This window comes from Dendronephthya gigantea, unplaced genomic scaffold (genome assembly GCF_004324835.1).
Source record: "Dendronephthya gigantea isolate DGI-Jeju-01 unplaced genomic scaffold, DenGig_1.0 000003F, whole genome shotgun sequence".
Lineage (NCBI taxonomy): Eukaryota > Metazoa > Cnidaria > Anthozoa > Malacalcyonacea > Nephtheidae > Dendronephthya > Dendronephthya gigantea.
The window spans coordinates 3,498-15,707 of NW_021163013.1; the positions used below are offsets into that span (position 1 = coordinate 3,498).

General features: G+C 36.2%; 2 protein-coding genes across 2 annotated transcripts in view; one reads left to right on the forward strand and one right to left on the reverse strand.

Annotated features, from left to right (window-relative positions):
• Positions 1-499: 499 nt before the first annotated feature.
• On the reverse strand, positions 500-10,472 carry LOC114542547. The gene is made up of 5 exons (XM_028562069.1): positions 10,198-10,472; positions 4,907-5,130; positions 4,503-4,518; positions 3,782-4,014; positions 500-2,366 (listed from the first exon to the last, which is right to left on the reverse strand). The coding sequence occupies exons 1-5, from the start codon at positions 10,313-10,315 to the stop codon at positions 1,995-1,997; spliced, it is 963 nt and encodes a 320-aa protein (XP_028417870.1). The 5' UTR covers positions 10,316-10,472; the 3' UTR covers positions 500-1,994.
• The window catches only part of LOC114542537 (sushi, von Willebrand factor type A, EGF and pentraxin domain-containing protein 1-like), a 35,492-nt gene continuing 28,491 nt past the window's right edge, over positions 5,210-12,210 (forward strand). The window contains 1 exon segment of the mRNA XM_028562061.1: positions 5,210-5,775. The gene's annotated coding sequence lies outside the window, so the exon portion shown is untranslated.

Sequence of the window (12,210 nt, forward strand, 5' to 3'; positions counted from 1 at the left end):
CGAAATATTGTGGCGAAAATGTCTGTTTCCGACAATTACGACTAAATTAAAAAGATAAAAACAAGCCTTTTATTCCGAACTATGCAATTAACCATTAATTATAAAAATCGTGCTTAGATTCCTCATGTGAGATGAATTGAGAAAATGACGTCAGTGTGACTTGAAATACGAAACCTCATACAGCACGAAGCCAAAAGCAGGTCTTCTAAACACAATGTGAGGCCCAAACAGCAAAATAACAGAATTTAATTTGTAAAATGTGAAGGGAGTGGATTCTTTCCAAATCTTTAACTAATTATATTCAATACGAAAATACGCCATTCACTTCAAAATTCAAACTTTTATATTTTGCAACTTTTATATTTTGCCTTAATTATTTTACGCTATATTTGCGTGCACGCCCTTTTATATAGTTTCCTAAAAAAACTAAAAAAATAGTTAATTGATTTTACAATAACTTCAAAATATAGTAGAAATAAATAAATGAAATCTCATGTCGTGTTTCATTAACTCAAAACTAGAGTGTTCGAGATGATGATCCTTTGACGGTTCTTTAGATAAAATCTCGGCAGCACTCTAATCACAGCGTGCGTCAAAAACTGAGTAGAAAGTTAAATACGTTCCAATATAAGCGTCGGGCAGCGTCGGGCAGCGTCTTCAAATAAACTTAGCATCAAATGTGATATAACAACTGCCTAAAATAGACAAAATTCGACGTTTTAACCTGAGGTCCTTCGTCAGAAGAGTCATACTAACTCTCCTGAAGAAGGCCCTCAAGTTGAAACGTCGAGAAGAGTTTTGTCTATTTTAGGCAGTTCGCAGTTGTTATACCTCATTCGATGCTAAGAAGGTTATGCATGCTAAGATAATATGAAATATTGTCACTTTTCCGCGCGGCGTTTTAAAATATCTTGCTGAATTTAAGTTTTTACTAAATGTATCAAGAAAGAAAATTTTAATTTGTCTTTGGGGAGGGCTGAGTTATCGTATAGGCAAGTGAAATGCCGGATTTCATTTAATACCAATAAAGTTGTCACTTGCTAAAATATGCGGTCTAGGTTTAACACAATTGAAACGAGGTAAACCCGAGGTTAGGTATTACTACATATATCACTAGCAGGTTAACTCAATGTATCACACAAGAGAATTTTTTCCCGCTCGGATAGAAAGAAGACAAGATCGAGTCAAATAATATGATTATAACTTACTTGAGTTCATAATTTCACAGATTTAAAAGGTTCAGTTTTACCTTATGGTGTAACAGTGCCTATATATAATAATATTTCTAGCTATAGGAGCTGTGACGAAAAAGTGACATGCAATCATGCAGTCATACCTTACTGCATGGTAATAGAGAGTTTATACTAGATGGCAAACAGCCAGCAGAGTTTGGCGGGGATGACAAATTTCATCAGTACTTATATGGTAACATTATATAAGACATTTATACAATTTATAATAATGGTGTGATTAATACAGTACTTGAAGTTTATCAACACTGTTCAATCAATATACATGCAACCGGAACAACCTGTTCGTTTTAACCCGTCTATACTTGCCCTATAGTCAATGCGCGTTATAGCTGTTACACGACCCCTTTTTATGTGGTTATATTATATATTTTTATATTTATATTTATATTTTATTTTATATTTATAAACTTGGTCGCAAGCGACAGGCAACCCCACAGAGTACTTACTCCAATTATGGTATGCCTTAAAATGTTCGTATCTCTTTAGTGAGTCGGTCCCAGGGCTTTGGACCCCAGATATTTTCGCGATATATGTGCCCCCCCTCAACCCCCACATATCCAAACCTCTCCTCTCTCTGTACATGATATACGCCGCCTCGGCAGCGGCTAAACCTTATACACCTAGAAATACATTGCATATAACAACCAGTAGTATTTATCTTTAAATTATGCACTAAGTATTGAAGGTAATACTTCAATTGCATGGTTTACGATTACCATGCACTCTTACATGTCACTCGATTCAACGGATTCCTACACTGATGAGCCGTTTTGGTTTTGGGTAGTGGCCTTTTTCATTAAATGCAACACCGTTATAATGCTGGTCTGAGACAGTAGACGTCCGAAAATACGTTGAGGACGTATCACCGCACCAGCTATCACACTTTTTGTAGCAGTTTGAGGTGAACCCGGAGAAGTGCAGTCCCTTGTAGAACGTTGTGTCACATATCAACATTTGGTATTTGTACTGTGTTGTGGCCACACCTTGCGCCGTCCACAAGCCATAAGCATTTGCATCCTTATCATAATTGCCGGTAAATGTCACAGGTGAGCCTCCATTCGTGAAGGCTGCCTTTTGTTTTGACGCTTCATCCACAAACATCACCCCTGTAAACTAAAGCATCGGGAAATTGGAAAGAAGCAAATTGCGATTAGCTAAAAATGAATTTTGCTACTTTGTGTACGCAATTTTTGATTTCGGATAATGCCGAAACTAATATTGTTTCAAAATTGCATAATATTAAGTGCATTTTTAACTGACTTAGGTAAATCGCGTTTTTAAGCTCATTAACATTGCAATACACTGCGTTCGCCACATGAAAAATCGATTATTTACCAGTTAAAAAACGTTTAAAATATAAGTGGTTCAAAATATAGGCGAAGGGATTCTGCATGGATATGCAGTGCATGTATATTTCTAATAAAAAAAGTAAACAGGCCTGATCAATATTAACCTATGTTTGTAGTTCAGGAAACGGATATTGGAGCTACGAGATTCATATCAAACTCTTGTAGTACAAATTGGGACATTTGCCCTAGCTAGAGTCTAGTCTCTTTTGAGAGCAATACCGCGCGGCCATAAACAAAGATGGCGTTGAGATCGAAGCGAATTCATGAAGCGAATTTTGAAGCCGGCCCATCTCGGCGTTTTGCCGATGAATACATTAATAATAATGAGTTTTCGTCCGCAAACACGTCAACTAAAAGAAGATTCATAGCCATAGGTTTCTCCGTTCTTTTGCTCAGTGCCTCTCTTTTGATAAAGTATATATGAGTAAGCTGAAATATAGACACAGAGTGTTTATCAACTCCGAACAAAGATATTTTAAACTTTTAATATGGACAATCATCAAAAATTTATAATTTTAATACTTACTTGCTTATTTCGTAATTAAAAGAAGGAACTGTAGTCCGTAGAAAAGGCGTACTTTGTTCGTATTCATGCTCTATCCCTTCGACGGAATGAATTTATGAGGTAAACAAAACCAAAATCGAGAAAGAAACCCCGAAAAACCGAAGATATAGAGCCATTGGTCCACTCTTAATTCGCTTTGAATATGTATGAATTTGGTATCAAAATTTGCGCCAAATCATGTAGATTCCAAAAATGGAAGTAACTAGACGTCACAATGTATTGCAACAGCGCTAGCTCCAGTTTCCCTCTCACTTCCGCCGTGAGTAGGTCACTCAGCGGTGAAATTCTATAATAGCGGCGTACTAAAAAACCCCAAAGTCCAGGTGTAGAACGTGATGAATCTGTATGAAAATTGCATTACCAGACGTGCCGAAGGTGAAATTTTTAAATCCCGCTGGTAACTAAGATGTATTTTTTACGCACAACGCACGAGCAGGAAAAAACCACGAATTTTGAGTCAAATAATATAGCCGCGCAGCTGGAAGCGCGCTAACTTGAAACACGATATACCTTTTGTCTACACAGAGTTTGATATGAAGAAGAACTAAACAGATTAAACAAATTATTGCCCTCGCTTGTTCATTTCGCGTATAAAGAATGTTAAAAATACTGACCAATATGTTATTACAATCTGCACGATAGCCAAGAGCAGGTGTGGTGACAAGTTCAGTTTTGATATTAACATGACTGTCCGTCGTGTAACACATTGTCCATCCTCCACCAAACGAGGTCATATCACAGTATACTTGAAATGGTTTACCAGGGCCATCTCCGTCTGGATCAATAAAATATTCTCCGTCTCCATGACTTAAGCCTTTCTTTTTGATGTCCAGACAACTAGTGAGGCCTGAATTGACAAAAGAAAAGTTCGATGTGCCATTAGCGCCCATTTGCGTGTCTCTCATAAGTAACTTGAAATTAATTAATACAAGCATGTATTTTATCAGATGATTGGCTTGCCATTGGTCAAATGACTTCAGATATTGAGCGATAATTGGCTGCGCGGATTTTTCAAAATGGCGGCTAGTTGTTTTTTTCAAAGTGAGTTTACTGACGGATTGAAAAATCAATAATTTTTTAAAAAAAATACTGCACCTACCTTTGACGGTAAAAAACTACGTTCTAGAACAGTGGTTAACCTTATTTCGCATAAAACATCGGTTTAATCAAATTAGCTTGAAATTTTCGGGATATATTTGGCCATATTTGTCCATGGCCATAAAAGGACCCATTCATTGTACCGTGCTGTGATCACGGCGACTCTTCATTATTTCAACTGATAATCACAAGATTACCTGTGCAGACAAAATCTGTGCACATATTGTTATCGCTTACCTCCGGTGGCGGTGACCTATAAGAAATAGTGACATTGTAAAGTAAAAAAAATTCTCTACTTTACGAGACGCAGCAATATCTGCATGATATGCAGAAACCTCCGAGGGAGGCTTCTTCAATGTTCTCAGCTCACTCGGGCTAGCAGGGAGGCCTGGGTATACGTAAACGTATATAAGAAACTATGTTGAAGCTAAAATTAATAACAGGAACATACTTCTTTTATCCTACAAAAACTTCTTTTCATCTCTTGAGAAATTTTGCACAAGCATGTGCCCTGTGACCCCCCCCCCCCTTCCCCTCCAAAGGTTCCCTGGGCAGTACCCGCATGATATTAATACGTAAATCTAAAGTATTCTTCCCATATTTTTCTCAAACGAACAAGTGGTTAAAACTTTATTAATTACCAAAATGTCTTCGTAAAAAATCCATGGCCCATTCTTCATTTTGGTTTTGTTCATCTTCACAGTGCTGTTGCTCAACTGACAGTTTGCTGTATAAAGGGTACTTGGTCTCACTCTGTAGTTGTAACCATAGCAATTGTCTTGACTAATACAGAGAATGTGACACTCTCCCAAAAGATGGATGGTATGATTTGAGATAAGATTGGATGGATGCAGCGCTTGGTTTCCTGTTAGATAAAATTATATGAATTTTAAACTCTCGTTAAATCGACATTTCAAACATGACGTTTTGACATTGTTTTAACTTCACGAAATTGTCACGAAACAGTTGTGACGACGCTAGTCTGAGTTGCATGCGACTGGCCAAGCTAAGAAATTAGTTTGACCACGGTGGGAATCGATCAATCGAACCTTAGAAGGTGGAAAAGCATGAGCTCTACCCCTTCTCCGTGGTCCTTGAAACTGTATATATTCTTTTTTATGTAGCTTCGACGTGGTGTGTAAGTGTATATTTGGGGAAGAAGACGAGAAGTCGAGAACCGAGAACGACTTATCAATACACCGAAGCCTGTGGCCCTGAAGATCTCCATTATTTGTGAAAGCTCGGCCATGATTCGGAAAGCACCGGGAACGGGCACCGGAACACAGGAAGCCGGGGAAGGTTGCAGGCATTGCGGTAATTTCTAAACGTTTATTGACGAGGGGGAAAAATATACATTTTTATCAACACTGTACAACGCCAGTGTATAAACCGCCTGATTGTTGGCCTACCTATGTTTTTAGCGGCAGTTTCGTTGGAGTTTTCCACGCATTATATTCATTGGCTATCTTCAGAAGCTCTTTGAATTTAGAAACTCAAGAAGGCGGCCAAGGTTAGTTGAAAGATTAGTTATTATTCAGCTGATTTGGTGTGATTTCGTATTATATATTGATCTGAATTAACAACACAATGGATCATTATGCCGAATTACTTTCTCAGATCATTATGCTGAATTACTTTCTTAGCTTAATTAAACTAAATCAACTTTATGGATCATAAGGTCTCCCAGGGATGGATCTCATGTACTGTAAGACTACCTGTCAAGTGCCAACCATGGGATGGGATAGAAACACCAGCTGTAAAATAGATTGGAATGTATGTTTGTATTCAGAAATTGAGATTGTGCTTCTTTGATTGTCAGAACCTCACATAAGACTGCCAGAGACTCTCAAGTACACCAAAATAATTATTCAGTACTATTTCCTAACACAATTTGCTCAATTTCAAGCTGATTAGCAAAATTTGCACCACCCCTGAATGCTCAGGGAAATACTTTTGCAATGCATTTTGTTATTTAAAAATTGTGTCTTGATGGATTTGTTAGCTTTTAAAGTTATCAGACATAAAGTCAAATCAGGAATTTTGTGCAACTTAAACTAAAGAAAGCTTATTTGCGACTCCTGATTTGATGTCATGTCCAGTAACTTTATAAGCTAACAAATCCATCAAGACAAAATTTCTCAATAACAAAAGGTATTGCAAAGTTTTTTAAAATACCTTAAACTATTGATATATTCAAAATCAGCAACCATGATGTGGGGACTTCTACTGTAGCTGGGTGACATGCAGAAGTTAAGCATTGAGTAAAAAGCAAAATCAGTAGGAGCAAATATAATGAATGTACTGTGAGGCTGAATGTTACTGTAGCTTGTAGTCTATATATATATATATATTTTTATAGTTTCTATCAGTTGGGAATTAACTCACACAGTGTATGGGCCTCTTTAGCCTCAAGGATCTGGTGTACATGTAATCACCCCATTCATCCCATCCACTTGATGCTACCGCTGAGGAGTGCCAAAATGAATTACAAGGCGAGCCTCCAACACCCACTCTAGCTTAGGTTTGGCGAGAGTTCTACCTCTTAATTGTCCCCTTCTCCTTCAGTAAATTAATCCCTAGCTGTTTTATATTTATAGTTGTAGTCATTCATGTTAATCGATGTCAAATGTGGTTTGTTCCATGCTGTTTGATTTTGTTTGTTGAAATTTGACTAATTTTTATTGAGTCTAATACATATCATAATACTCAAGAGGTATTTAGCTTCCATAGGAGTTAAGTAAATTAAAATCAGTTTTTAGGGTCCAATTTTATAAATTTTATTGCTATTATTAGACCGAACAACCTTGTTATGATATTTTGAAAAAATGGCTTCTTTGATTAGCTATTTGAAGTCACTCTGTATCATGATGTTATATGAAAATACACTAAAGATTTGACCAATGATTCTGCTGATTTAGCGAATTGTTTTTAAGTAAAAGATGAAACTTAGTAATATAATTATAGGTACTCAGAGTGGTAACCTACACTTTATGTAAAGTGAACAATTAAACATGAAGATCACATGTATAGCTTGCAACATTATATATCTGGCAATCCATTACATCTGGATATTTTAGCAGTTCCAACTTCATGATAAGATATTCTAATAACTTATAATATTAGGGTAATAAAATACAAATGTTCACTTATGGATATACCATATCGTAGAATAATATATATGGAAGACTAATTTAATAAAGGCTCGCTATGGATGAATTACTAACAAACAATATGACCAAGACAGTAACCCAAAAAGAATTAGCAAATGGGTGCACAACTGTATTTCAGGTTAAACATTATTTATAGGGACCAAATTTATTTTATACAGATACACACTATATAGAACTTCTGTGTATAGCTGTAGGATTGAGCCTGTATATTCTAGTGATTTGTCCTATTTGTTGGATACCAGCCCCAGAAGTTTGCTCTCACTCACTGTTAACCTCTTATAAATTTGTTAATTTGTTAACAAATTCTAATATTAGAATGGGTTAATACAATTTCAATGTGATGTTTAAATTTCCTGATTAAGAAATAGAAAAGACACACTCTTGGTACTTCACTGGGGCAAACTGATGAGCACAATCACAGCTTTAATTTTTAAATGCAGATTAGATACATAGATTTGCATGCTATGATCAATATAATTTTATACAGTCTATATATATATAATTATATATATATATATATATATATTTATTCATTTACATAATTCTTAAAATATTGGCATCGCTACTCTGAGTTTCATGCCACAGAGGCAATCATCAGGCGACTAAATTACAGTTCGTTACATATATATATATATGGTCTTTTATATAGGTATTTTTGAAATAGGACAAGTATTAGAGTTCTTTACTACCTGTAGTTGAGTTATATAAAGATGCAGAAGAAACCATTGAATTGAATCTAATTATTATCTTCACAAGTAAATGCTGCGCAGGGACGGGGGGTGTGAACGGTATTTTGCTTTCTCTGAACACGCTTCACTCGTCAAAGACTGAAAGGGAAACATTTTCCAAGTGTCACGTGTTCGTCCGTGTTGGACAATCTTTGGTGTTCCCCCCCCCCTCCTCCTTGTAAAATAGTCACGCTACGCTCCTGCAGCTGCTGCACAAATTAATAATAATGAAAGTTCTCTTTATACCGGATGGCGTAAAAAAAGTTAACCTGTTTGATTGAGTATAACATCAAAACTAAGAGGCCTGTTACACTGAAATTACTTTCTTTCTTTACACTGATATTACTTTTTTTCGTGAATGTCCAACTTAAAATTTTGTACATACCATGTTTATTTTGATACAGGATTTTTGAAAAGTGCAAATGTTATTCAAAAATATCATATTAGATAAGAAAAGATAATAATGGTCGTTTTCAGCCTTTTTCGTCGTATGACTTCTTGAGCATTGCGGTTAACTAACTCTGGCATAAATTCTGTGCAAACCCAAACTCGCTGTTGTGTCGTTAAACGAGGCATATTAAACAAAATTTAAGCTATATAGACATTAAAGAATATAAAAAACATAATTTTCGTGCGAAAGCTTCTTAATTTTGAAGTTTTACTCAATCAAACAGGTTAACGTTTTTTGCGCCACCCGGTAAACATATGCGTATACATAAGTTATAAAGAAAAATAGCGGTTCGAACAAAATACAACAGTGCGGTGCCGGCGGTAGTCATTAGTATGTTGGCTTCATTTTAATGATAAATTTTTAATAACAAATAGAAAATTCTTAAACAATTGTTACTAATAGTGAACTGTTAGAGGTCTATTTTGTAACACCAGCAGGCATTAAACTAAGGATTTTTCACACAAGGACACACTTCAGAGGGAATAATCGCTTAGGAAATGAATGAGTAGGAGTGGGGCATAGATTTGTTATCCCGGGACCTATTTATGCGCAATTTAGGGCTGATTCTCCATCAAGGAAAAGGTCCAAAAAAATTTTTGCGTTTTGGGACTGACTCATATGCTTACGAGAAAATGTTTGGGCATTAAGCCCTCTACATCCGTGAAAATAGGCATTTCAGAGTCTTAACCGTGTTCTTAATACGACAGTAGTCGTAAGCGTCGGCGAAACCTAACGATAAGATTTCAACTCATGAAAATCGCATGAATCAATCATGTACATGCAGTAAATTCAGGCACACACTTTTCATTTAGAAGAACACATTCGCATTTTGCAAAAAGATAAAGTGTTTACAAGGACACGCCATTTTAAATTTTAATGCCCGAACGCCAGTATGGCCTGTCAAGTTAACGTCAAAAAGGCAGACTCGATGTCACCAGAAGCGAGTAAACCCTTCTTGCGCAGAACTGGAGGAAGAAATACTTACATATAGTGAATGCATGAGCATATAAGTACATATGAGCGTATAGATTAGACTGGATAAATAATTTGAGACGTACAGTACTGGTCAGTCATGCATATTTGACATTATGATCTAGCCGCTCTATAAACAAATCATTTTTTAGTTCAGTACGAACATTATATACCGCCTGCCTAAAAATCTTCCTAGTAAGGCAATAAAGCATCTTGATGACAACTCTTAGGGATTATGAATTTATAGCGCGCGCAGGAATGGATCAGCATTGACATATGCAACGATTTAACGTGCATGTGTAATCAAATATTGTGTCTGGCCGAATCAACGTTGAAATGTTGTCGTTTGGCCTACTGGGGAAAGTTCTTTCATGGTCTGAAATAATTTGACGTTATTGACCATTGTAATAACGTCACTCTGTGTTAAATGTCAATTTGTTCGTTATGTATTTAAGGGCTTATTTTCTTGACTAAACCTTACTGGATAGTGTGATAAAAGGCCAAAAAAGTCAAGAAGATGCCGTATTGTCGTATTTAAGATGCATCCATAGTGGTCATGCGGAAAACAGCGAACATGAAAAAATAGAGATCTGACTGTCTTAAACACTTACCCTCACTGATACCCTTAAATTCCCTCCGTGCACATGCTTTGCCGTCCTTCGTCGCACAAAGTTGTTGCACGTCTAAGATTAATGAAATCACCAATAACAATACGGCAAAAGTCAACATTTCGGTTGAAATCCCTTCCGCGTAAAAGTAGCTATAATGGTGATGAATTGTTATCCATCATGTTATGATTTGGAAACGCTTGCTCAACAAGAAACTACTCTTGCAGTTTCCTCTAAACGGAAACGATATCTCCCTCAAAGAAAACACCTGCTCTGCACACGGGTTGCGACTAATAGCAGCTATTTCACCTGCTATTGTAAGCAAAAATTATTTCATTTCACTTTGCAGAATTTTAATGAGCAACTACAAACCAATTCTTATATAGTGATTATATCGTGCGTTGTAATCGCGTAAATATTTGGATTTCAAAATTTCGCTAACAAATTTCTTTTTTTTTCTTTAATTTTTTCAGTGTTACAATAGGCTGGAAGAAAGATCTTTATTGGATCTATCGGTTCTTAATAAATAATTCAGTAGAATTCGTGTTAATTTTAGCTCATTTATGAAGGATTATAATCGAGAAAAAATAGATGACATCGATATCTGAATTTCCGGCATCTAAACAGCGTCGCACTGTATAATGGCCAAATTCATTTCAAAAGCATTTATCTTGTTCTTGTTTAAGAGTTTTTTACTCGAATGCGATCTGACTCCGACAAAACTAAAAAAAAGAGCATATCAATTTTATTGTTAATATTTAAACACCGAAAACGTCAACGGTATTATATTACCGTGAGTTCCCTATAGCTGTATTGAAATCATTCGCCCGGTTTATACTAGAGACGGATCATCCGTCTGAACGATTGATCCGTGCATGCGGATCATCCGTCAAGTATTAACACTACGAACTATATAGACGACCTATGCAGAACGAACCAAAATTGCGGGACCAAAAACTGCACGGTCTCCTGTAGTTCGTCTGCATCCGCATTTATACTCAAACACGAATGATACGTCAAGACGAACTACCCATGGAAATTGGTCTAAATAGACGAACTATGCGGATAATTCGTCTTGACGGATGATTATACACCGATGAAGTAGAAGACGCACTATCTTTTGCTCGCCAAAGTTCGTCCAGACGGCTAGTATAAATCGGCCCATTTCTTGTTAATGGCACTTTTTTGGGACACACTGTATTTCAAATACAGTAATTATTAAATATAGTATTAATGAATAATATTAATAGAAAAACGCCCGCCGGTTGCGTGTTGTAATTGTGATATCCGCTAAAGTAAAACAACCAATCATATAGTATTAGCTTCAATATTAAGTTAATATGTAATACTGATGTGATGGGAGAGTTGATAGGCCGTTATAATTTATATGCCGAAAAGCATGTTTTTATATAGCTTTTTGCATAAAAACAGAAGAATCTTAATGCTAATAGTATATTTTAAAGCGAGTGCCATCTAATTATATTTCTGACATTTGAAAATACATTCTATTTCTTGCCATTCGAATAGCCACACAAATTCTAACATGCAGTATACGAGATCCTGAGCATGTGGTAAATTATGCAGCTTTCAAAAAGATCTGATTTCAAAGCTGGGTTTTTTTATTCACCCTGTTTACATCAAATAGCAGTCTCCAAATAACGAAAACTATTTAAATTACATCACTCAGAGTTCGAATGCATATATAACTCTTTAATGTTTGACATAAAAAAGGGCCCAGCTATATACCGGTAGAGCGATAATTGGGGGGGGGGGGGGTGTTTATTTATATACTCTGTTCTGCCTGACAATCTATTGTGAACTATTGCACTTACAAAAGAAACCCGTCGGGCAGAACTGAATGTATTTGGATAACCACCCCTCCTCCCAACTAGACATATTCATTATCACTGGACATATTAACCATTTTTATGCATGGTGAGAGTAAGTTTTGTTTTGACCCACAAGGAACAATATTTTAACTCAAGCACCGTGACCTTCGCCTTTTTTCCTTTGCTA